General features: G+C 59.8%; 2 protein-coding genes across 4 annotated transcripts in view; one reads left to right on the forward strand and one right to left on the reverse strand.

Moving 5' to 3' along the window:
• The window catches only part of ADGRD2 (adhesion G protein-coupled receptor D2), a 21,342-nt gene extending 13,975 nt beyond the window's left edge, over window positions 1–7,367 (forward strand). For all 3 annotated transcript variants that reach the window (XM_074556071.1, XM_026796389.2, XM_074556070.1), the window contains 5 exons: window positions 32–85; window positions 400–541; window positions 857–915; window positions 2,886–2,916; window positions 5,621–7,367. In XM_074556071.1, the coding sequence (XP_074412172.1) occupies window positions 32–85; window positions 400–541; window positions 857–915; window positions 2,886–2,916; window positions 5,621–5,628 (294 nt within the window). In that variant the 3' untranslated portion in view covers window positions 5,629–7,367. The remainder of the gene's footprint in view (window positions 1–31; window positions 86–399; window positions 542–856; window positions 916–2,885; window positions 2,917–5,620) is intronic.
• Window positions 7,255–24,504, reverse strand: NR5A1 (nuclear receptor subfamily 5 group A member 1). Its single transcript, XM_074556073.1, has 6 exons — window positions 23,758–24,504; window positions 23,230–23,371; window positions 19,203–19,843; window positions 12,368–12,487; window positions 11,728–11,875; window positions 7,255–8,636 (listed from the first exon to the last, which is right to left on the reverse strand). Exons 1-6 carry the CDS (start codon window positions 23,857–23,859, stop codon window positions 8,389–8,391), a joined length of 1,401 nt encoding a protein of 466 aa, XP_074412174.1. The 5' UTR covers window positions 23,860–24,504; the 3' UTR covers window positions 7,255–8,388.
• Between the last annotated feature and the right edge of the window lie 1,092 nt (window positions 24,505–25,596).

Genomic DNA, 25,596 nt, shown 5'->3' on the forward strand with positions numbered 1-25,596 from the left:
TGGCCTCTCTCATGTCCTTGCTCTGCTGCAGGTGAGGAATGCCATCCAGAGGATGAAGGACAAGAAGAAAGCCCTCTCATTCACAGTAAGCTGGGAGGAATCCCTGCTGCCCCTTCATCCACCAGAGGAGGGTCCCAGCTGTGCTGTGGGTCTGCTTTGGGGAGAGGATGATGGAAAGAAATATTATTTTTTTTTTTTAATTTGTGTCTGTGTTCTTTGTGGTCTTGTTGGACACCACAGACCCAAAGATAGCCTGCCCCCATTAGGCAGCAGCCTGCTCTGCCAGGGTGGGATGGGAGCTAAAGCAGGGATGATGAAATCCTTCTCTGAAATCGGATCTGGGTGTAGCCAAGGCTCATTGCAATTTCCCTGTCCTGAATCTCCTGCCTGTCGTTCCAGAACTGCTCCCATCCCATCAATTACTTATCCAGCCCGAGGAACACGAGCTCCTGGGACACAGGGAGGCTGAGTCCTGCCCCTGAGGCTGCCCTGCCCAGCCCAGTGCAGAGGGAGCCTCCAGTGAAGAGCATCACCAGCAGAGGTGAGAGGGTTGTTGTTGTTGTTGTTGGCCCAGGCTGGGTGCTCTCATCAGCATCATGGCAGCATTGCAAAAATACATCTTAGTGTCTCAAAATTAATTTTCTGGAGGAGAGACAAAGGTGACCATTGAAAATAGGGATTTTGGCTTTGGGGCAAAAAGGTTTTGCATTCTCCAACCAGTTTGTGGGTGCAGCGATGCAGGAAACCTGTTTGGTCCCTTAGCTGCAGTGGGGGACACAAAGCACCAGGTTCTTGGGAAAGCATGAACATTTCTGTTCTCTGGTCTGTGAACTCACTGTGCTGCTTCACCCTTTAGGAAACTTTGGAGCCAGAATTCCCATGGGCATCTCATCCATCATGTCCCCCGAGAGGCCGGTATGTAACAGCTGCTGTTCCTCACCTGCACCCCTGGCAGGGCTCTGCAGGTCTGCGGGGACACCCCTGAGCTGGCAGGGGCACAGCAGGGACAGGAGGGGTCCCAGAACCCTTGTGTGCCAAATCCAGTCAAATTCCAAGGCAAAGGCTGGCCCTGAGCCCATGGGGAGCCAGGAGGGGGCTCAGAGCAGGGCCCTGCAGGACAGGAGGTGATGCTGAATTCGGGCCTTAAATCCCATGGCTGGGGTGGGTATGGATCAAGCAGGAGGCTTTCCCAAGGACAGCAGATTGAGTCAGGCAGGTGCCAGGGGCTGTGCTGCCTGCATGGGGACGGAGAGCTCAGCAAGGCAAGGCCTAAAGCAGGGAACAATTCAAATTTGACTACTCTGCTCCCACTTCCATCTCCTGCTTTTGAAATGATCATCAGTCCTTGTGTACTTGACATACAAGTGCTGTAATTCCCTCAGAATAAAATCCAGCACTACTTTCATGAGTCCCTCACTGAAGGATCTCTCTTTCCCTCTCTAATATTTATCCTTTGAAAACCTATGTCACATAGACAGCTCTTATTTATCCCATAGATAATACTTCTACAGCTGGCATATCGTTCTGGAGGCACTCGGTAAAATCCATATTTCCATCTCTGGTGATTTATGTTGTGGTTAATGCTGCAGCACTGGCCCCTGTACAGCACCAGGGCTCTCTCAGTGATGCTTTCCCCAGGCGCAGGTGCTGGGTGGGCAGGGTCAGGGTGAGCCCTGGCACAGGTACAGGACGTGGGCCCAGGATGAGCCCAAGGACCCCGGATCCAGCAGGAGCAGCAGATCCCCTGAATGCCAAGGCCGTGGCATTTCCCAGCAGCACAGACACAAAGTGCTTCCCTCCCTGAGGGTCACCGAGGGCTTTGCTGTGCATAAACATTGCATTTTAATGTGCTGCTTCCCTTCTTGGCCAAGGCAGGTGCTGCAGGGCTGGGGCTGCTCCCGGTGCTGCTGCAGCTCCTGGGGCAGAGCTGGCAGGGCCCCTGAGCCCTGGGCAGGGCAGGGCTGGGCACAGGGCTGGGCACAGGGCTGGGCACAGGGCTGGGCACAGGGCTGGGCAGGGCAGGGATGGGCGCAGGACAGCTTTGGGCATGGCATTGCTGGGCACACAAAATACTGGGCATGGCATGGTGCTGGGCACACAGAGGGCTGGGCATGGCACAGTTCTTGGCATGGCACAATGCTGAGCACACAAAGTGCTGGGCATGGCAGTGCTGGGCACGCCGGTGCCCTCCCCGTGTGCCCTGTGCTGTGCTGTGCAGGGGCTGCTGTCAGTGCCCTCCGTTATGTAAGCCAGGCTGTTTCCCTGCTCCCTGGCTGAGTCACCGTGAGCAGCACACTCAGAATGTCACTGGCAGCTGCACAATAGTTTGGATGAAGAGAAGATGCTACTTAAAGGCGTTTGAAAACACTTAAAATGACAAAACACTGAGCAAATGGAGATGCAAACACAGACAAGATGTTCTTAGTGTTTCAGCTTTTTTAAATGTTGTTTGGTGGTCTTTGTTGTTGTTGTTGGACTGGGAGTAGGAATTTCACATCTCCCAGAGAACTACCATCCTTTGAGCACAGAGTTCAGACTGTGTGGGCTCTCCCTGCTGCAGCACAGGGGTGCCCTCATCCTTTCCTGGCCTTTCCTGTGCTCTCCAGCATGGCATCCAGCCTGGTGGGTGCCCACGGGGCTGGAGGGGGGCCCAGAGTGGGTGTGAGGAGCAGGGAGTCAGCTCCCAGCCCTGAGAGGGGCAGCTGGGTCGGGGATCCTCTGCTGGTCCCGTCCCTGGGGCTGGGATGGGGGCTCTGGTTCCTGGGCAGGGACAGGGGGTGGGTGGGCTCTGGGCAGCCCTGCCTGGCCCCAGGGCTGTGCTGGGGGCACCCAACAGCAGAGCCACCAGAGCCATGCCCTGTGCTAACACCTCCTCCCTCTTCCAGGCCGTGGAGCTGACAGCGTTCAAGTGCTCAGGTAAATTTGCCTCCATCGTGCTCTGCAGTTTTTGCTGTTGGTGCTGGTTCCTGGGGCTGTGTGCTGGAGGGCAGCCGCTCTCTGCCCAGCCTCCAGGACAGGATTATTTTATTCCCAAACTGCCCTGCTGGGTTCCTGGCCAGGCTGTGGGCGTTCTGTGTCCCCTGAGCAGAGGAGGGACAGGCTGTGCAGCCCCAGCTGGGATCAGGGCACTGCCTCTCCTGTGGCTCAGCCAAAGCTCCCATCCCAGGGCACCTGCCTGGTTCCTGCCCGTGTCTCTGCACCTTTCCTGCTGCCCATCCTGGGGGCACAGGCAGGGCCGGGGGCAGAGGGGGCTGAGGCTCCTGTGCTGAGCTCTGCCTGCCCCCAGCCCCACTGCTCTGGGGCAGGGCCTGGGGGGCAGCAGCTCCTTCTGCCTGGGCTGTTTTAAACCAGCAGCCATGGCAGAAAGCACTGGAGGGTGCTGGGAGTGCCACGAACCCAGAGAAGGGAGGCTGGGGAAGGTGGCTATTCAGACAGGGCTGGATTTAGGAGCTTAAAAGCAGCCACTGAGCTCCTTCTGTTTCGGGTTGTAGAAAGGCCAATGTCACCGTGGAGGTGGGTAGAATTAAAACCAGAAATCCCCCTAAGCCCCAACCCTCTGCTGGGTGGCAGCTCCCTGCTGCCTCCTCAGCTCCCCAGCCTGGCTTTGGGCAAGTCCCCAGCTCCTCACAGTACAAATGCAGCATATTTCACTTTATTTTCTTTAGCAGCCCCTGCTGGGTACTCCCAGTGCAGCTCCTGGGAGGGACCCTCAGGTGGACAGTGCAGTGAGGACACACCAGGGGTGCAGTGACCATGTTCCTTCTGCATTGTGACATTTCCTTTTGTCCAGGCAAGCAGTGCCTTAGCAGGTCTCTGATTTTGCTGCACATGAAGTGTCTAAGCAGGGCAGCCTCAGGCTGTTTTTGGGATGATGCCACCCAGCAGCAGGGCAGCTTTCCACCCCACACTGACACATGGGAAAGGCAGGAATGGTGGCACCCAGGAGTAGCTGTGCAGCTATTGGGATATTACCTTGTGCAGCAGCATTTCGGGCTGTGGGGTCTCAGAGGCAGCAAGACCTGCACCCACCACGGGCATTTGTGCTCTGTCCACCACACCGTCACCTTCTGCTGTGGATCTCATAGCCCACGTGTGCCATTAAACTCCAGCTGTGCGAAGAGTGGGTTGTTTAGTTTGGTTTTGTTTCCTCAGGTGAGCCCTCAGTGTGTTTTTAGAAGCCCAGGTCTGCACAGAGGGCGATGGAACACCAGGCTGGGCCAGGCTGTGCCTTCCCATTCTGCTCACAGAGCAAAGCCCTGCGGAGCCCTCGGGTGCAGGATGGGGACAGATCATCCCAGCACAGACAGTCCCCCTCCTGTTTGCTCTCTCCCAAACAGTTTAATGAAAAGGGATGTCTTTAGCCCCAGATACCTTTATTTGAAAGCTGCCAGGGAGCTGATGGAATGGTGCTGCTCCAGCAGGAGCTGTGGCAGAGACAGGAAAGCTGTTTGTTCCCTGTTCCACCTGTGTGTCCCAGGAAAGCTGTGCTGGCTCTGGGATGGGAGCAGCCCCTCTCTGCCCCAGGGCCTCAGTGAGAGCTCTGGGTGTTGCAGGGCTCCAAGTGGAGGGACAGACAGTGGGTCCATGGGCAGGTGGGATGGGTGAGGATAAGGGAGGATAAAATCCAGGTGTGTGCCAGGCCAGAGCCAGGGATATGGGGAATTTTGCAGCGTGGCTGTGGCAAGAGCCAGGCAGGGCCTCCCCCCACAGGGGCTCAGTCCATGGAGCAGCTCTGCAGTAATGAGCTGCAGGCAGCTGTAGGGAGCTGCTCTGTGCAGCCAGCCCTGCCTGCCTTCATTACTCACATTTTGTGAGCAGGGCATGGCTGGGGCGTTCACATATTTGCACAAACAATAAGTCCCCTCTTCCTTGTCTTGACAAACAAGGGCTCCAAGAGGCCTCCACATCCTCCATCTCCTCAAGTGATGGCTGCTTTGTTTCCCTACGATAATTTCATTATTCTGTTTGAATACATTTATATGTTGCTAAGCCACACATAGCAACATGGATCCTGTGTGCGCAGCCCAGCCTTCCACTGATCGATACCGAGTAATTCTGCAACTCTCACCATATTGTGTTCCATGAGCTGGGACTGAAATAATGAGGAATCTGTGAGTCTTTGGGATTCAAAGCCAGAAAAGCCCCTGAGTGTCACGGGGAGAAATGCAGAGCCCGTCCATGCCAGCCCTGCTGGGTGACCGTGGTGGGATCAGCCCTGGTGCCAGGGCCCTTTCTGGGCACTCCCTCGTGTGCCCTGGGGAGGAGATGCAGCCCCTGGGGCACTGGGGCTCCTGCCATGGCAGAGTTGGTCTTGTCCCTAAATGCCATTTAAAGATCAGCTCCCAGCACTGGGTGCTGTGCTCAGGCTGAAGGGGAGAAGGGTTTCCCTACAGCCATGGCCTGTGCATGGAGGCTGCACTGGCTCCCTGTCACAAGGACCCCCAAAAGGACAGGGGGTCTCTGGGGTGGCAGGCAGGGTTGGCTGTGCCTGCCCATGCCAGCTGCACCCACAGCTCTGCCCTATGTCAGGTTTGGGCTGTGGGGTCCCTCCAGTTCTCCCCCAGGCCTGGGAGGGACCCCTGCCCTCAGCAGAGCTGAGACCTTCTCTCTTTTGCTTTAGGTTTCTGAGAAGTTTCTGGTGACGGGCCTGCAGTGCAGAGGGTCCTCCAGCAGGAAGGATGGCAGGCTGGAGGAGCTGGCTTCCCTTGGAGAGCTTCCAGCCCGGGCAGAGCTGCCACCCTGTGCTCCTTCCCAGCCCCACGTGCCAAACCAGGGCAGTGTGGGGTCCCATGGGGCTTGGCCTGCTGCTGACGACTGCCCTGCTCCTCCCCAGGGTGGGTATTTGTGTTCTGGGCTCCCCACGGCTCCTGCAGCCCCTGCCAGGGCAGCCAGGGCTGGCCTGGGCAGCGCTGCCACCGCTGTCCCCAACTCTGCTGGCAGCACTGGCCCTGCAGGGTTGTGGCTCTGTCATCACTGTCCCTGTCCCTGTCCCTGCTGGCAGCACTGGCCCTGCAGGGTTGTGACTCTCATTATTGCTGTTGGGGGAGCTGGAGCAGTGGGATGGGGAGAGCCCAGCTTTGCCCAGGGCAGCCGTGCCCAGGCAGTGCCCACGCTCCCGTGGTGATGGGGACGGGAGCACCCTGAGCTGGGACAGGCTGGGTATGAAGCACACGCTCTAGGGAAGCCAGCAGCTGGCTCCAAGCCCTTTCTGAACCAGCTGACATCAACAGCATCTTCTGCTGCTTAGGACAGAAATCCTCTCCCTGCTCCTGCTTGGGTTCCTGCCCAGCTGGCCTGGCCCCTCTCCAGCTGGGCACTGCTTCCCTCTCCTCCTATTACCTCTGTAGTGTTTAGAACACAGAGAATGTGGTGGGTTTTGCTGATTATGACAACAGTAAATGCTGATTTTAAAGACAACCTCCTCTCCTTGTTGCACTGTGTCCAAGGGAAGGGGCTGAGCCCAGAGATGGGGTTTGGCCATGGTGCAAGGACCAGGGCACTGCCCACTAATTGCCCACAAGTGTTGCTGTTCCTGCATTCACTTGCCAAACACTTTAAGAGTCACTGTGGCAATTCCCAGGAGCACTTTGAACCAGTCTGGGGTCCCCAGTGCCCAGAAGCAAAGGCAGCAGCAGCCCCTGCACCAGCCACGCTGTCCCAGTCCCACAAAGGCAGGTGACACCCCAGGAGTGCCCCCACAAACACCCAGCCCTCCTCATGCCAAGCACCAACCACAAGGGTCAGAAAGACAGCCAAAAAATACAAACTTTGCCATTTTAAATGAACTGCAAAATTTATTACAGTGGTTTGCTCCTGACAAGGAAGTTGGTAACCTTCTGCCTGGGAAGGAAGGGGGGGAGTGGGGAAGGGCAGGGATGAGAGCGAGGAAAGGATATAAGAGACAGAGAGAGACACTTAAGGACACTTTTCATTTTCTGAAAATAAAATGTCTTTTACCTCCCAAAACATTTTCTCCAGTTAAGTTCACAAAAAGAAGAAGGTGAAACCAAACCACAGACTTCAGGAGGAAAATGCACAAACGTGTTAAAGCAGAGACAAACATGCTCTTTCTGCTGTGTCTAACAAGCTCCACAAACGGCTCCTCAAGGCACCGGCTCTGCAGAGCTGCAGTGGCCCCTGGGCACAGGACAGCCCTGGGAACAGCCCCGGACAGCCCCAGCCATGCTGCAGGGCCCCAGGGCTGGGGGGCTGGGGGGCTGTGGGGTAGGGGCTGGGCCAGCCCCAGGGCTGGGGCTGAGACCGAGAGAAAGCAGCAGTGAGAGTCCAGCACGGCCCAGCTTGGGGGGCTGAGACCCCCAGTGCTCCCAGTCCTGTCTGTGAGCCCCAATCCCACGGTGGGGCAGGAACAGAGAGTTCTTTGCCTGTGGCTTTGGCACAGCATTTGCTGTTCCCTGGGACACGGCAGAGCAAAGGAGGGGGCCAGGAGGCCCAGCATGAAGTGCAGGTCAGTCCTTATTCCTCCTCACCCACTCACTCAGCAGATAAATGCAGGGGGGCACTGCAGAGCTCCCCAAGTGTCCCCAAGGTCCTGAGCACATTCTGGAGCTTGCACCTCCCTCCAGCCTGGCTGCTCTGCCCCCACAGCTGTGGGCAGGACTGAGCTGTGGTGCCCGTGGGCAGCTCTGGGCTCTGGGCACTGTGGCTGGCACTGAGCTGCTGCCTCCAGCACCAGCAGGCACTGGGAAAACGCTCCTCAGCTGAGGGTTCAGCACTGCCCAGCCCTGCCTGCCCTGTCCTGGCCAGGGCAGCTTCAGGACAGAGCTGGCAGCAATTGGGACCCGGCATCTGCACCTTGGGGTCCTGGCACTGCTGCATGGGGCTGACATCTCCAGCCCAGCCCCACATTCTGTGTGGATTCCTGCAGAAATCCAGCACCTCTGTGTGCTCCCTGGTGCCTGGAGACACCTCAGCCACCATAAAACCCCAGCCTGGAGGGTTTCACCTCCCCTCTCTCCTGCCCTGTGCACGAGGGCCCTGAGACATGGGCAGGGTCGGGGAGGGATGGTGGCAGTCAAGGAACAGCTGGTGGGGGCAGCAGGAGGAGCAGAAACAGGAGAAAAGCCGGGACAGCCTTTCCCCTTCCTTGGTGCTGCTGGGCCGGGCTGGCAGGTGACAGGTTTGGGCACCAGGTGTGCGTGGGGCTGAGGTCAGCCCTGCCAACGGGGCAGTGCCAAGGCAGGGCCCTGCAGCCTCACCTGTCCCTGCTGTGCACGGACCTGCTGGGCGTTTCCAATAGCAGAGGTTACATAGCATGGCTGAGGAGGGCAGGCAGGGGGAGGCTCCTGCAGCCCCGCACCGGCCCTGCCCCTGCCCCTGCCCCTGCCGCTGCTGGAGGCACTGCGGTGCTGCCGGCTCCTGCCTGGCCGCTCAAGTCCGCTTGGCGTGCAGCATCTCGATGAGGAGGTTGTTGCAGGGCACCTCCCCGCTGAGGTGCTTGTGGTACAGGTACTCCTCGGCCTGCAGGCTCAGCGCCCGCACCTCGGCCAGCCAGAGCAGCAGCTGGCGGAACTTGTCGGCCGAGTGCGGGTAGTGGCACACCGTGTACTCCAGCAGCGCCGCGTTGGCCTTCTCCTGCGCGTCCTTGGCCAGCGTGTGGTTCTCCAGGTACTTCACGTCTGCAGGGGGGAGCACGGGTGTGAAATGGTGCCAAACTCGCCGCTCTGCCCCCTCTGTGCCACACCGTGCTGGGCGAGCCAGGAGGGACCCACACTCTGCGTGAAAACAGTGCAGGAGGGTCCCACACCCCATCCCTACCCAGCCACGGGCTCTCCATCCCTGCCCCACTGCCCAGGTGTTCCCTGATGCTGGAGACAGATTCCAAACCCCCTGGCAGTAGGACTGGTGTCTCCCTGCCCTCGCTGCCTGGGAAGCTGCACAGCCAGAAGGTGCTGCCAGCTGTGCCAACACGCTGGGAGCCGCTGCCATCAGCCCTCTTTAATTCCTGAAGGTCGAGGAAGGGGCTGAATTAATTCCCTGATAAACCTGGTCTTTCCAATGTGGCAACCAGGCTCACCAGCCTGGAAACCCTAATCCTCCACGCCTGGCCAGGGCCACAGCAGCTTCCCATAATGCTGCTGCCAGCTTTGGTGCCAGCAGGGCAGTGACAGCTCGGCAGGGCAGTGACAGCTCAGCAGGCAGCAGCACCGAGGGGCAGGCAGGGTCAATTGTCCCTGCACACAGATTTCAGTGGCTTTAGGAACCAGTGCTGGGCACTGCCCCATCACCACCTGCAGCTGCACAGAGCCATGGTCCCACACAGCTGCCCAGCAGAGACCCCAGAGCCCTGGCACGGTCCATCCAGGCCAAGGGGATTCAGTGGATTCACTGTGCAGGACGAGGTACTTGGGAGCCTTGCCTCGCTCACAGCCCCCCTGGCTGTGCTGCACACAGACCTGATGTGCCAAATCCCCACTCAGCAGCTGCAAACGAGGAAATCTGAGCTCTGGATCTGGCCAAGCTGGGAGTGTGGGGTCCCTTGAAGGGACGGTGGCACCCAAGGCTGCTGCAGCACAGCCAGGGGTCAGAGCAGGGAGCAGAGGTGTGGCCGGGGGGATTGAGGAGCCCCAGGGAGGGGAGCCCCAGCCCAGCCATGGAAGCCGTGAGCCCCCGGGCAGCCCCAGCCCCGGGCCGTGCCCACGGGCACTGTGGGGGCAGGCACAAAGGGCACAGGTTGTGCCAAGATGCAGGGGATCAGATCACCCTTCCCTTTTCACTCTGACAGCACATTTGCTCCTATTGTCTCCTGCTACCCGGGTTGTTGTTATGAAATCTCTTTATCTGCATAAGGTTATTGTGCATGTCATTAAAAAAAAGAAGTTATATTGATAAATGTCAAATCTATCCCCTGAGTTGGCTCAACAATAGCTAGTTCTACTCGATGAACTCACCTGGTTCTCTGAAAGACCCTATTCACTGTTTAATTGAATATTTGAATAATCTTTTCATTCCTGCAAGGAATAAAGAATGTTGTCCAAATAACATTGACTCACTTCATTTAGAGACACTGCAGCAGTTGCAAAGACTGTCCTGTGACAAAGCCTCCCATCACACATACAGATATGCCTGGGATTATTTCTATGCCCTCAAGTGTTCTTCCTATTCACAGCTCCTTTTGTTTGGGAGAAGCTGCTGATAAATTGCAAACGCTTAAGGGAATGTGGGCTATAAAAGCCTCTCTTCCTCCCCTCCCCAAGAGTAGCTGCTTCATGAATGTAAGTCATGAAATCGAATGATAGGTCAATCCATTAAGGCTCTATTAAGCCCTTCTGTAGAACAAAGCTAACCTGTGCCGTCCTCATAAATATTGCTATTTTGAGAAGCCCTAATTTTAATTAAATCTCTTTACCTGCTCAGGAGAGAAATCTATTTAGAACTCAAATGGCAGCTCTTGTGAACAGGGCTTGGCTTTGACTGTGCTGTGGCAGAGTGGTAAATGTGGAAATTCTCTTGTTAAAGGCAATTACATCCTGCACATAATACACAATCCCGTCCTCTACAGCTGAGCCTACGAAGGGCAAATTACTCCAAGTGAGCTCTGCAATATGGAGAGAAAAAGTTGCATTTGGGGCAAAATGATGTAAGGGAAAACACGGCTATTGGATTCCACGCCCTCCCTGAAAGCCGCTGCTCGGGGGAAGCCATCGGGGGGACACTGCCCCTGCTCGCTGTGCCGTGCTGTGCTGTGCTGTGCCGTGCTGTTCTGTGTTGTGCTGTGCTGTGCCGTGCCAGGGGACACAGGGGACCCGGGCAGCACGGGGGCACCCGGCCCTGCTGGCACTGAGCCCGCGGGGCAGCAGCCGGGGCAGTCCTGGCTCGGGGTCCGATCCCCCCGGCTCGTTCATTTCCCATCTCGGGCACTGTTTGTGCCACACCTTATCACTGCTGGAGCAGCGAATTATCGGCTCTCCTTCTCTGGGTTTCCAAACAGCTCCAGAGGAAAGGAAAGCCGAGGGAGGAGATGCTGCAGGTGCAGGACGGGGCAGCAGCGCAGCTCCCACCGCTGGTCCCTGGCCGGGACCCCGCAGGTGCAGAAGCGCAGGCACAGAGCCAAGGCGCTGGGACAGGGATGGGGCTGGGGACAGGGATGGGGATGAATACAGGTCTGCCATGGACAGCGGAGGGCTCACCATGCCCACCATGCCCACCAAGCTCACCGTGCCAGCATCAGAGCTCGGCTGACGCCGGGATGGATGCCAGGGGCAGGAGCGGGCTGTGCCACCCCGGGCCCGTTTCAGGCTGCGGCAGCAGTGCCCACGGCTCTGCAGTTATTTTGTCTGGCTGAGGTGGGAGGTGTGAACGCGCCGGCGTGCCCGACCGCAGGCTCCAGGCTGAGCCTAATCAGAGCCGAGCCCCGCGCTGTGCCCGGCTCTCTGACGCAAATCCCGGCTGATAGGGCCGGCCCGGCCCGGCCGCCTCTGTCAACACGTCTGTTTTCCGCAGCCGTATCAGCGCTTGTTTCCCTGCCCCTGCCATGGGAGAGCCACCAAAACAGGCGGGGTGACAACGTCCCCTGCGGCTGGAGAAGAGCCCGGCCCCGCAGAGGGAGAGGCTTTGGGTCCCGGGACAGGGGAAGGGGACAGACAGGAGCCAGCTCTCGCTCCCGGCTCCTCGTTAAAAGCCCCTTGGTCACCCGGCCGGAGCCCGGGCCGTGTGTGCAGCACAGCCAGACCCCGGAGCGCTGCCCCAGTGCCCCCCTGCTGCACTCACCGAGGCTGAAGAGGATGAGGAACTTGAGGCAGACGAATTCGTGCCGGTCCACCTGGAGCGAGTGCAGGTGCAGGACGAGCTCCTGCGCCCGCAGCACCAGCGTGTTCAGGATGGAGCCGGCCTGGGCTGCGATGGCCGACATGTCCACCTGCGACAGCGACAGGGGGGCATCAGCTGTGGCAGCCCCCGTCCCCCACAGCCTGCTGCAGGGCACCTCACACGGGGCAGGAGCTGGATCCAGCCCTGAGCGCTGACTGAGCAGTAGGGGTGTCACAAAAAGACTGATGGGTGGAATGGGAACACCATTTTAAACAGGGTGGTGGAATTGTAGGCACCACATCTCCAAAAGCCACCTCCAGGGAGGGAAGGGGCCCCTCCTCCCACCCCACTGCTGACAGTACAGGTTTCTCCTTAAGAAACATTATTCTCCAGAGCCAGGAGCTGTGTGGCAGGATGGGACAGGATGGGACCTTCTGCACAAGCAGACCCAGAGTGTAACAACATCCCCTGCCTGCCCTATGCCAGGTTGGCCTCACTGGGATGAAAGAAAAAACAGAAGTCACTCCATTCCCCCCTGCAGCCCCTGCCCATCCCCACTGCCCCTCCACAGCACCCCCACAGTCCCAAGGCCATTCCTCACCTCCTGGCCAGTGACCAGCAGCACGCTGTGCTCCTTGCCGTGCTGCAGCTGCCGGTAGATGTGGTCAAACACCAGCAGCTCACTCCAGCAGTTCTGCAGCAGCTTCATCTGGTCACCCACCTGAAAGAGAGCAGGAGCTGACACCCCCCGTGCTGTAGGGCACAGCACCCACCCTGTGCCTGGCAGGAATCCCGTGGGAGGAGCATCCCCTGGGGGGAGCATGGAGAGCTGGAGCTGCACCCCAGAAAGGGGGACCCCGGGCAGGTGGCTTTGCAGAGCTGGCTTCAAAGCAGCTCAACATGTTTCAGTGGCACTTGCTGGCTCTTATCAGCACGGGTCTTCCCCCAGCAGGCACAACCTCCTCAAACTGCACAAAAATTTTAACAAAATGACTGCAGGAGGGGCATGCGGTGGCTGCACAAAGGGCCTGTGTGTCCAGACAGCCTCTCTGGATACTTTAAAACGAAAGAGGGCAGTGCCCATCCTGAGCCCTGGCCAGGATGGCAGGCTGGGGGAGCTGCTGGGTGTGGGACATCGCTGTGCCCTGCAGCTGCCAGCCCGGCCCTGCCCACGCACCAACACACGCACTTGTGACCACGTGCCCTGCTGCACATGGGCCACTGTGTGTGTGTGCCCAGAGAAACACCTGAGACTGTCCCTGGGAGGGGCTGAGCCAGGACACTGCCTGGAAGGGTCCCCAGAGTGTCACAGGGACTGCAGGAGCAGCAGTGACTGGTGGGGTGAGCTGCCAGAGCCAGCAGCTGCAGAGCCATCACGCTGCCTTCCCCACTGTCCTGCCAAGAAACACCACAGGTCACCGGCTTCATCCCCTCGGCACCGCTCTCCTCTGAACCCCAACTCCTTCCCACAAAGAGCTGAGCTCCTGCCCTGCCTGGACTACCCTCTGCTGAGGGCCAGTGTGGGGAAAGGGTTGGGATTACAGAACTGCCTCCATCACCGCCCCGAGCAGCAAATCCAGTGCCAGCAGCCGAGCTCTGCAGGGCCATTGTGCTCCCCTGTTAATAGAGGGAAGACAGATGCAGCATCACAGGGCTGGATAATGCCCTCGTTCTGCTGAAGAGGCTGCAATAAACCCGCGCTGGGAGATTGCAAAAGGAATAGAAGCCAGATGAGAAAGAGCTTTATGGTCTCAGAGCCGGCGCTCCCCGCGAGCCACCAGGATTTGTCTCTCGAGGGTGGTGGGTGGCCAGAGCTGGGAGTGTGGCAGGGCAGGGAAGAGGTGGGGTGGGAAGGCAGTGACTCCTGCCCACCTGTGGGGCCGTGGGCACTGTGGCAGGGCTGTGGCACCGCTCCTGCCCACCTGTGGGGCTGCCCCTCGTCCCCCAGCCAGTGCAGCAGCTGCTCTTCGTGGCCCAGCACTTCAGAGTGTGAGGCTCTTGGTCAGCTGCTCGACAAAACCCTGGGGAAAAGCTCATTGTGCTCTAAACCAAAGTAGAGACTTTCTGCACCCCTGGTGCCCCCTGCCAGAAGGTGAGTGGCTGGCTGTGGCAGTGGCCAGCCTGAGCAGAGATCTGTGGCTAACCAGAGCATGGATCTGTGGCTAACATGAGCAGAGATCTGTGGCTAACCCGAGCAGAGATCTGTGGCCAGCCCAGCTGCACAGTCCCAGCCTCCGCTCTGGCTCAGTCAGGGAGTTGTTTTGGAAGTTCTTTCCTGTGCCTCATTCCTGAGCGGGATGAGCTCCAGAAGAGGCAGACAGAAAGCTTTGCCTTGAAAACCTTTTTAAAATGTTAGCTTTTCCAAAGAAAGCACTTCAATAATTCTAAAATCTTATTTTCTTCCTTTAAAAATTACTAATCAGCTTCTCCCAAGCTCTGAGGAGTGTTTGGCTGAAGCCTGAAGCCCCTCAGCAGCACATTTCACCCTTCATGGCTGCTGCAGGGCTGTCCCTTTGCCAGCATGCTCCAACGTGCCGTGGTGCTCCCTGGGAACGTCGCAGCGCACCAGAGCCACACGGCCATGGCATGGGGGAATGTGCCTGGAGACATGATGGGGTGGGCTGGGGGCTCCGTGGGCCAGTCAGGGCTGGCAGGGCTCCGTGGGGCTGTGCCCAGCACCAGCGCCGTGTGCCATGCCCAGGCTGGGTGGCAGCGGGCAGCCCCCACGGCCCTGCTGGCACTGGGGCTCTGCTGCAGGGGCTCAGGCTGGGGGTCCCGAGTGCCCCCCGCCCTGGCCTGGCCTGAAGGAGCAGGGGCTGCTAATGGAGGGCACTCAGAGGCAATCAATCCTCCCAGCAAGGTGAGGCGGCCGCACACATGCTCCCGTTCAAAGTTAAGCAAAGGATCTTCCTTTTAATGTCAAGGCTCTTCCTCAGATCAGAGTGCTTTATCAAAGGCCTGATGCAAGCTGTCTTTGAGAGGCAATCCTTATCTTTTTTTGAAGCAAGCATTTAACCCATTCACAAAACACGCGGTGAAACCCTCCCCACCCTGGAAGAGCAATCTCTGATGGGCTGCAAACCACAGAAAATGCGATTCTCTGTGGGAAAGGCGCTGGAGGGGAGGCAGGGCATGCAGAGGCAGGGATGGTGCTGCCGAGGCACAGGAATGCAGGACCTGCATGTGGAGGTAGTTTTAAATCCTCTGCAACCTTCCCTGTGGGTTCATAGGTACAAGTGAGGGAGCCCCTGTGAGTGTTGGGGCTCCCAGAGTGTGCCCAGGCCAGGCAGGGATGGTGCAGTCCCTCAGTGCTCCCTGCACGGCTGGTTCAGGACAGCCCCACCCTGGGTACCACTGCTTTGGGAAGGAGAGTGGCCCACCAGCAGCCCTGCTTTGGCAGGAAGCCCTGAGCTGGTGCCAGGACATCCATCCCCAGCCACAGGCCCAAGCAATACTCGGATGCCCCTGACCTGTCCCCATCACACAGGTGCCCTCCAGGCCTCCTCCCAGATCCCAGGATTTGCCCCACAGCCCTCTGGCAGGTGTGTGGCACATGCCAGCACCCCAGGCAGCCCAAGCAATTCCTGAGTGCAAGCAGGAGCCATCACCTTGGCTACTGAGAAGTGTGGAAGGGGATTGGTGTCCACCAGCCACCCACAATGGCAAACCCACACATGTCCAAGGTGTTAATGGTCAGTGCAGGTCCCCATTGCCCTGCCCAGACACCACCACGATGGGCATCCTAAAACAAATAGCCACCCACACCAGTGTGGCTAGGCCAGGATCCCATCTCCCTGCTGGCTCCCAGGCTGCTGCAGCCCTGGCTGCACGGGCACCTCGGCTCTGCAGGCAGGGCAACGTCACATTTCCCCCAGTGCACGGGATGCTAAACATTGCTGCAGCATCCACCACCAGAAGGAGATTTTAAATCTGCCAAAAACGCTCTGGCCATCGGCCAGGAGATGGGGTCAAGATGACCCACATGTTAAAGGCAGAGGAGCAATTGACTGCAAATAGGCTTTGTGTGGCTCTGGGATCTCTGAGCACAGCTGAGGGAGGGCAGCCCAGCAGACAGACCCAGTGACCTCAGGGACCCCTGGGTCTGTGGGAACAGTGCTGCCCTCAGCATGCCCCCATCCCTGGAGCTTGCCTGCGTGTGGAGGCTGGTTTGCCCCAGGCCCTTGGCACAAAAGGGCTGAGGAAGGGGTCGGCACCATCCCAGCACCCTGCAGCTGTGCTGTGCCCCTCCAGTGCTGCAGGGACCCACTGCACACCCAGCCCACCCTGGCCTTCGGGCTGGAACCGTGGCAATTTGTTTAACATTCCTGGCTGCTCATCCCAATCTAAAGGTCACTGCAACCCTGTGCTCACGATATTGATATGTAGGTATGGCAGTGACACCTATATAAACCAGGCTGTGCAAGACTCGTGTGTATAAACCTCACCAAAACCAGACACAATGTGAGTGTGCAAAAGCGCCTGCGTGCGTGCACATCCCTCTGTCTGTCTCTCCATATACATATAAAAAAATTACATCTGAAAGGACAAAGTTGCCTGAGACTCACAACCCAACAAAATATATTTCACCCCCGGCCTATATTTTTCTTCCTGAAAAGATGCTGCAAATCTTCCCTCAGTCCTGACACATCTCATCTAGACTCAGTTAAAGTTCGTATTTATGGGCGTCAGCGCTGACCTCTTCCCCCTCCGCCCGCGCGGCCTCGCGCCGCGGCTCTGGCCGGCCCTCGATGAGCAGGCGGGCCCCCAAATCCCCTCTGCCCAGCAGCGTTATTAGTCTTGCCTCCGAAGGCCAGCGCAGTCCGTAATTCTCCTCCTGGTGACACGGGATGAGCGCCGCGACATCAGTCTCCCGGCGGATTGGCATGGGGACCCTCGTTTGTCAGTGGCAGACTGACAGAATTACTGGCCCTTAAATGAAACGATATATCTGGGAAGTTAAATCTGTTTTCAATCTGACTGCCCCGCGCCTGCGGGCGGACGTGGCGTGCGAGCCGATGTCAAGAGGCCATTAGCCCGTGGCCCCCCTCCTTTCCTGGGTGCAGTGCTGGAGCCAGGGGGGCTCTCCCGATGTCTCCCAGCCCAGCCACCACACCAGGAGTGTGGAGACGGCAGAGCAAAACACCCATTCTGCCCTTGGCACATTGCTAGGGTGGGAATGGGAATGGGAACAAGACTGGCCAGCTCCAGGGGAAACTGCTCCCAGTCTCCCTGGGCAGGCACCAAAGGCTCATCCTAACCAGGTGTGAGCCAGCAGCTCCCCATGCCCCTGAAGATTTGCTCCGTCCTGTCCAGACTCCCTGTGAAGCCCCAAGAAGAAGCCAGGTCTCTGCTAACAGCCCTGTGGAAGGAGCACAGCAGTGCTGGGCAAGCTCAGGCAGGGCAATCCGTGATGGGGCAATCTGCCCACACCCCCCCCTTCTCACCTGCCTGCACCTCCTCCCATGTGGTGCCAGCCTGGCACGATGCCCTGGAGAGGTGTCCCAGCACGGTGCCTTTCCAGCCTGGATCCCTGCTCTGGCCTCGGCCAACAGCCCTTCCCTGCTGGGGCTGGGGACTGTCACCTTCACACAGAGCTTCCCAGGGCATGGAGAGGGCTGCTGCAGCCCTGCCCTGAGAGCCCCGAGCCCCCAGCACGGACTGCCATGCCATCGATCCCGGAGATTGCGATGTTGCTCCGTGCTGGCTTTAGGGCAGAGCCATAAACCCTGCGCTAGCAGAAGTTCATTTACCGCCCCGGCGCTGCCGGCTTTATGCGCCAGGCAGGAGCAGGAGTGGGGATTCAGGTTCTCAGAGCTGCCCCGGCTTCCCACTGGCTGCTCTCCCATGCCTGAGGAAAAGCCTCTGCCCTGGCCAGGGAGGATGAGCTGTGTGGGGTGGGCAGGAGCAGCCCCAGGTGGGGGCACTGAGGATACCAGGGCTGCTCTGTGCTGGGCTCGGCGCTGCCCGGGGCTCTGTGCACAGGAGGGAGCCAAGGACAGCCAAGCCTCATTCCCCCTCTGCACTGGAGCCAGGGTGGGCTGTGGGTCCTGCAGTCCCCAGCCCTGGGAGGTGCTGGAAATGCACCCCACAATCACCATGTGGATAAGGCAAAACTTGAGCCCCCAGGTGGCAGTGATGGATGTGGGCACCCGCCGAGCACCAAACCCCCTGTCCTGAGCATGGCAGGGCACGTGCCCTGCTCCCAGCAGGACATTGGTAGCTGTGCCCAGGTGAGGCTTGAGGCACTGCCATCCCCCCAGAGTCCCACGGCAGGAGGAGCACCCGCCAACACCGATTCACACAGGAACAGCCTATTTTGGTGGCACAATCATGCTGACAATGGAGCTACAAGGCTACACAGCTATACAGCTGGGAACTGAATTTGCACTGTTTACAATATCTCCTGCAAAACAACAACCACCCTGTTCCCAAAATCCAGGCTGGACACTGATATGATTGAAACAAGCCCAACCCACCCCCACAATGCCATTTCCTGACACTGTTCTGAACGATGGGGTCTATTTTGAGCCACGAGGCTCTGCCACACTCAGCCCCATGGCACCCATTGTTGGGCACAGGGAAGAGCCTGGTCCTGTCCTACAGCACAGTCCCACTGGAAGAAGGTGATTTTGGCCAGAGCCAGGTAGTACAATCTCATGCTGGAAACACAAGAAAGCACCTGAGTCTCATCACAGCTGCCCCAGGATGTTGCTCTGGGTTTTGGCCATGTTGCAAAAATTTCTCTCCTATTTTTGCACTAGTTTGGGATCTTAAGTCAGCCCAGAACATGAATGGAAAATTTCCGAAAGCTTGTCAAGGTGTGCAGGATGGCAGAAGCTGCTCCAGCCCTGCTAACCCTTCCCTGGCTGCAGTAAATGTTCAGGGACATTTGCTAGAGGGGATGCCTTGGCAGGATGGAGGTCACTCCATGTCCCCCAGCTGGGCACACTCATGGGCTGCTGGCAGCAGACACGGCTCTGGAGCAGGCTCGGGCTGCCCCTGCTGCCTGGTGCTAATAGCGCCCACCTGACCACATCGATTTTCCTCCTAAAGGCAGGGGAGAGAATTGTCTCAACTATAATTCCTCAACGTTACATTTTTCAATTATGTCTTGAGCTTGACACCACAGTCACTCTGCCGGCAATTGCCTCAACAGCTGCCCCTGCTGTGATGAATCTGAATCATCAGCCCCACACAGAGTGGGAATCACAGCCTGGCCCTGGCACCTCCAGCCCTGTAGGAGCTGGGAGCAGGACTGGCACGTGCCAGCAGATCTGCAGTGATGGCCCCAGGCCTGTGCCCACTGGTGTTTCCCCGTCCTCACAACATTTCACCTTGATCCTGCCCACAGCCACATCCCATCCTCACATCACAGCAGCCTCAATCCTGCCCCGTTGTCCCCCCAGAGCAGTGTCTGTCCCACTGGCAGCTCCTACCTCCAGCTCCTTGAAGAAGATGCAGCTCCGTGCCCACTCCACGATGGAGAAGAGGGTCTGGTCGGCCATCTTGCACATGAGGCCGAAGGTGCTGAGCTTCTCGTGCCGGCCCTTGCCCTGCTCCTGCTGCAGGCAGGACAGTATCCGTGCCTTCACCTGGGCCTCGTCGGGCTCCAGCTGCAGCAGCTTCAGGATGAGCTCGGGGATGTCGGGGGGCGAGCTGCTGGGGTAGGTCTCTGGGTACATGTAGGCGGGCACGGCCTCGTGGGTGGCTGTGTAGTGGTCGGGGTACTCGGACTTGATGGTGCGGTTGGGGAAGGAGGGGTAGTGGTAGGCGGGCAGGGGTGCGTGCCCGGGCACGGCCATGCCCAGGGATGGGGTCCCGTAGGGGCTGCGCTCGTAGTCCACGGGCGTCAGGGCGGCCGGGTTGGGCGGCAGGGGCTTGGACATGGCGTGGATGCTGTGGATGCTGGAGGACAGGCTGTAGTCACTCTGCACCGGGGACATGATCTGAGGCACGCTCTCCAGCTTGAAGCCGTTGGCTCGGATCAGAGCTTTCTTCTGCTGCTTTAAGGCACGGTCCCGCTTGTACATGGGTCCAAACTTGTTCCTCCCTCCACGCATCCGGTCTGCACGCACAGCTGCAGACAGAGAGAGGGCAGACACCGCAGTGAACCCACATGGAGAGAGATCAGGGCTTCCACAGGGCACAGAGAAAATGCTGGGGGACATGACTCAGTGGCAAAAAGAGTTTGGGGAGCACTGGGGAGACCTTTGCAAAAAGATTGTGTCACTCCCAGCCGAGCCAATGTCACCCTCAGAGCCTCTGGGGATTGCAGGAAAGGAAGAGACATTTGGCTTTCACTACAAAACAAGCTGGGGGAAAAAACAGCTTTCATTCCCCGTGGGTTGAGGGGACAGCCCTTAAAGCCTGAGCAGAGGAGGGGATTTCACACTCTAATTTTAACAACCCGTGTCACCAGACCAGCTCTGGGATTGTCCCTACAGAGCCTGGGACCCCACAGCCCGCTCAGGACCCTGGTTCCCTCCGTTCAGGCTGCACGTGCTATACTTCTCAGCAGATCCCTGCCTCTTTTCCGGGCAGCACGGCTGGGATGCACTTCACCCCAGCGGCCCTGGGATCCCAGCCCTGGCGAGGGCTCTGCTGGAGCATCCCGCTGGCAGAGTCCCTCTGATGCTGCGGCAAAGCAGATGTTCCACCAAAGCAAAAACCCCAAGGACCTGCCAACGTGCAGGGGAGCAGGTGCTCCTCTGCAGAAGGAGCTGTCCCGCTGCCGTGCCCTGCCGTGCTCCGGGGCTCTGCCCGGCCATCCCTGGGAAGAGCCCCAGATCGCTGCAGGCAGGAGCGGGGGCTGGAGCAGCGGAGGAGTGCGCCGCGGAGAGCGGCCCGCAGCGAGCATCAAAGGCAGAGCCCCTCCGCTATCTCGTGTTCCTGCTGACAGCCAGCGGGTCCCGCTTTGCCTCTCAGCTGTTACCTCTGCCTTTCTTTCGCCTACTTGTCCTGGGGCTCACAGCCAGCCCCCCCGGAGAGCTGGAGCACCTCCCCAACGCTCCCGAGGCAGGCTGGAAAGGCGGAGGGTGGCCGGGAGCAGCAGCATTTCCAGGACGAGCAGGAATGCGCTCCCAGGAGAGCCGCCCTGGCTTCCTCCCTCATTCTTTATTCATGAAAACAGCATCTCGCTGGAGCGGGCTGCCAGCGGCAGCCTCTGAAGAGAGGGGTGCAGTGTCCCCGCTCCCCAGAGCCGGCCCACGCCCCTCTGGGCAGCGCAGAGCTGGCTGGGCAGCTCCCCTCTCCCAGGCCACGCTCAGACCTGTGCTCGCCCTGCTGGGGTCCCACACAGGCTGGCAGCCCGAGCTGGCACAGGCAGGTCTGGTAGCCCTGGCCACAAACCTCAGAGCACACCAAAACCCAAATCTCACACCCACTCGAAGTTATCCCACCACTGTCCGAGGTCGGGCACAGTGACACCCAGGGATGGCATCCCAAAGCAAACCCCTGCCACCCTGGCAAGGGGGCACAGCCGAGACCCTCCTAGGGCTGCCTGCGCTCCCACACACAGCGAGAGCTGCTCACAGCCTGGTCTCACAAGCCCTCCAGAGGCAACTGCATACACCTCCTCCCCTCTCCCAGCAAGAACACAAAGGGAGAAAAGGCCTTCTAATTCCCTCCTGCTCTGCTTTTCCTGCCATTTGTGCTACACTTGGGATTGGGAACAACTTGCCATTTGCTGTGTCCCGGCTGACAGCCGAGAGGAAGATGCTGCATCCCGACCTCCAGGGCAAGGGGGCTCAAGTGGAGCCACCCACGAAGTGTCTGCACCCCAGCAACAACCCCAGAACCATCTGCAGATGATCCCCGAGGCACCCACCCAGACGGAGGCAGGAGGGGTCCCCAGCACCCTCAGCCCCTTCCCACCTGCACTGCCTTGCCTGCTCTCATGGCAGCGCAGAGCCCTGGCTGGGGCAGGGGCTGCCAGGCTCTGCCTCCCCTTTCTCTGCCTGGGCAGGGACATGGAAGGTGCCATGGGCAGTGCCCCCAGGGCTGTGGGCAGCTTCGGCCAGGGCTGTGCTTCTCCTCCCGCTGCCACCTCCCTTCAGGCACTTTGAGGGGTGCCTGTGTCAACACCGTGTTCCCAAAATCGATCACCTCGGGGGTGCCCTTGTTGAAGCATCACCTCAGATGCCTTGCCCAAAAATACTCGGAGATGAAAAAGGTGGTCTCGTTTTTACTACAAAAGAGAGGGTTCCATGGAATATCACCTTGGCTGGGTGATTGTCTCATCTGCCCAGCTCTGCTGAGGAGCCAGCAGCAAGAAACACACAAAAAGGCTGTTGGGACAGCTCTGGGGCTAAAGCACCTCCACACATACACGACAGAAACTGCTGGAAAGGGACAAATTGAGATCGTGCCTTTTCCCTCTGTCCCTGCCCGTCTGCCGTGGGGTCTCCAGCCCCTGCCCAGCGCCCACATCCCCTGGCGACATCGATCTAAACGGCCAGAGCATGCACCGAGGGATTCAGGGCACCAGTTAACCCAGCCCAGGGAGGAGAGTGGAACTGGGATCCGTTTTGGAAGGCAGCCCACGCCGGGAGTTTGCAGGGGCTGAATCTGCAGCTCGATGTTGTGTCTCACTCCTGCGCTTCTGCTCGCAGGCTCCCACCCGCTCCCGCCTGGAGCCAGAACACGAAGGACTTTGCGATGGACCGCGCCGTGTCCCGAGCAGCGAGCCCGGCTCACCCACCCAGGGTCGGGCGGAGGACTCAGCCCGCTCCCACCGCTGCAAAGCGCAAACGATTTCAGGGGAGATGTGGGTAGGGGGCGGCCGGCTCGGGGCTGGGGGGCTCCTCTGCCCCTGCCTTTGCTCTGCCATCCCGTGCCAGCGACCTGGCCCCTCAAATGCATTTCGTTCCTGGATGCTGAGCACTGCAGAGCCCGCGGCACGGGCTGTCGGGGCCCGACTCTGATGTCGGGATCCTCTGCGCCGACATCACAGAGAGGCGGCGGCTGTGGGGCTGGGATCGTCCCCCCGGGGGTCAGAAATACGTTGTACTAAATGTCACCGAGAGGAAAAATATAATTTGTGGTGGGTCTGGGGCAGTTTTATTGCGATCCCCATAATTTTCAACGTTTTTCCTTAAGTCTCGGCTTCTGGAATTATGTGCTTAAGGAAAACAGTAATTTATTTGCTATTTCCCAACCTTCCTGCCAGCAAAAAAAAATCCTGGAAAGTTGAAGCCGTAGCAGCAGGAACCCCGATGAAGCAAACAAAATGAAACAAGGAAAAGAAGAAAATGACGCGAAAAAACGATTTTTCCCTTAACTTGGGAGGGAAAAACGGAATCGAAGCGGCGGCGGGACTGACCGGCCCGGGGAGGTGGCAGCGGCGGGGACAGCGCGACCGGTCCCGGCAACAGCACAGTCCCCGCACAGTCCCGACCCAGTCCCGGGCCCCGCCGCCCCCCGCCCCGTGCCGTGCCATGCCATGCCGTGCCATGCCATGCCTACCTTCCAGGCGCATCCCCACGGTCAGGCACTTCTGGAAGCGGCAGTAGGGGCAGCGCTTGCGCTGGGTCTTGTCGATCTTGCAGCTCTGGCTCTCGGTGCAGGTGTAGTGCTTGTTGTTCTGCACCGTGCGCTTGAAGAAGCCCTGCGGCGGCGGGCGGCGGCGATGCGGCGGTCACCGACACCGGCATCCCGGCACGGGCACCCCGTCCCCGCCACCCGCGCTCGGCACAAGCTCCCGCCGGGCTCGGGGCTCCCGTCGCGGCCGCGCTCCCCTCCCGCCGCCGGGCGCGAATCCGCCGCTAACGAAATCGGGCGAGAGAAGCCCCGCGGGCGGTCCCGCTGCCCCGGGCCCTGCAGAGCCCCCTCCCCGCTCCCCGCACAGCCCCGGTGCCCCCGTCCCCGTGCAGAGCTCCCTCCGCAGCCCCGGCCCCACAAAGCACCGGGCACTCACAGCCCCGGCCCCGCTTCCCGGCCCCGCACGGCCCCGGCTCCGCAGCCCCGGCCCCGCGCAGCCCCGGCCGGTCCTACCTTGCAGCTCTCGCAGGTGAGCAGCCCGTAGTGGTACCCGGAGACCTTGTCCCCGCAGACCGGACACAGCTCGTCCAGGTCCTCATCATAGGAATAGTCCATCCCCTCCAGCGGCCCTGCTGCGGGACGAGCCGCGGTCAGCGGGACGGGATGGGACGGGCAAGGGGACGGACGGCGGCCCCGGCGCTGGGTACGGACCGGGAGTGGGCGCGGTGGAGACCGAGCGGCAGGTGCGGGAGCCGGAGCTCTTTATAGCGCCTGGAAGAGCATCTCCATGTTGGTGCGGGCTCACGGCCAGCCCCCCGGGGCTGGGGAACCTCCTCTGGGAGAGCGGGCGGCTCGCCGCGGCACGGACGGGGCGGGGGCGGAGGGACCGGGCAGCGGGGACACCGCGGCCGGGCTGGGGAGCGGCTCGGCCAGGCCTCGGCAGCATCAGGGATCCCCCCGGGGACTCCCCCAGGGACAGGCGAGGGGCACCGCTTTGCGGGAAGGGGGTGAGACCCTCCCTGCTCCCCCACACCGTCTGTGGGGAACAACAAGTCCCCCAACCTCTCTGGAGGGTCTGGTCTGAGAGAGGCAGAACCTGCTGAGAGCCAGGAGTCTCAGGGCTGGAGCAAAATTCACCATGTCTGGGCAAGAGCCTGCTCTGCTTGGTGCACAGCCCCGGACCACCAGCTTTGTGAGAAAGAAATCACCCCCCACCAGCAGCCCCTGCCAGCCCAGGGAGAGCCGTGTGAGGAACACTGAGGTGTGCAGCGGCTCCTGGAATCTCCCCTGGGGCCACCACTGAGGAGATGAGTTTGGACCTAGCGCTGGCCACCCCTCCAAGAGCACCCAATGGTGTCCTGGTCTGCCTGTCAGACAGCAGATACTGAATGCATGCTTCACAATTAGGGTTTCTTGATGAAATGTTCATGATGGCAGCAGGCCAGCACAGGAGCACCCTGGCTCCCAGCATGTCCTGTTTATCAGGATGCCCCCGGGCCACACACCTCGCCTGGGGCTTGGCTGTGGGGAGCTCGAGGCTCCAGCTCTGAGCTGGGCACTGGAGCTGAGCCCGTCCTGCAGGGCTGAGGCAGGGACCTTCGTGGCTGGTGCAGAGCCTGTGCCAGCATGGTGAGAGCCTGCTGGCAGCACAGCAGCACTGGGGCCGAGGCTCTGGGTGCCTGAGGGGCACAGCTGGGGACTGAGCTGCTGGCAGTGCCCCACAGAGGAAGGGCATGGCTGATGGCCCCATGGCTGATCCTGCCAGGCTGACCCTGCATGGTTTGTCCTTAAGGGCTCATCCCACCCAGCTCACCCCACACACAGCTGCCCACGGGTGCAGTGGGTAGGAAGCAGCACTGGCAGGGAGGGCAGCAAGCAGGAAACGGGCTCAGTGGAGCATCACTCCAGAGCCACCAGGAATGGAGCCCGGGCTAAGAATAGCAGCAGAGCGCTCTGCAGCGCGGGTCAGCCGCTGCTCGGCTGGGAAGGAGCGCTCCCACTGCCGGCACAGCCCTCGGCCAGGGCCCCCACAGTCACCACAGCTCTGGGGGAGCTGCCAGGCAGCCACGGAGCAGGACCTGCCATCCTGGAAAAGGAGCCCGGGAGGGGCTCTGAGCTGGGACAACTGAGCAAACACTGCGAGGAACAAAAGCAACTCAGGGCTGAAGGCTGTGATCCCTGTCGGTGTGGGATGGGGACGGGACACGGGCCCAGCCAACCCCATGGGTCAAGGGGTCCCAGATGCCTCCCATGCCCGCTCCAGGGTCTGGAGGCTGCCTGTGCTCCAATGGGCATCTCCCAACCCTTGGGTGACCAGGGACCCCCAGGCACTGCCAGCTGGGCTCCCAGAGC

Source organism: Zonotrichia albicollis, chromosome 21 (assembly GCF_047830755.1).
Source record: "Zonotrichia albicollis isolate bZonAlb1 chromosome 21, bZonAlb1.hap1, whole genome shotgun sequence".
Lineage (NCBI taxonomy): Eukaryota > Metazoa > Chordata > Aves > Passeriformes > Passerellidae > Zonotrichia > Zonotrichia albicollis.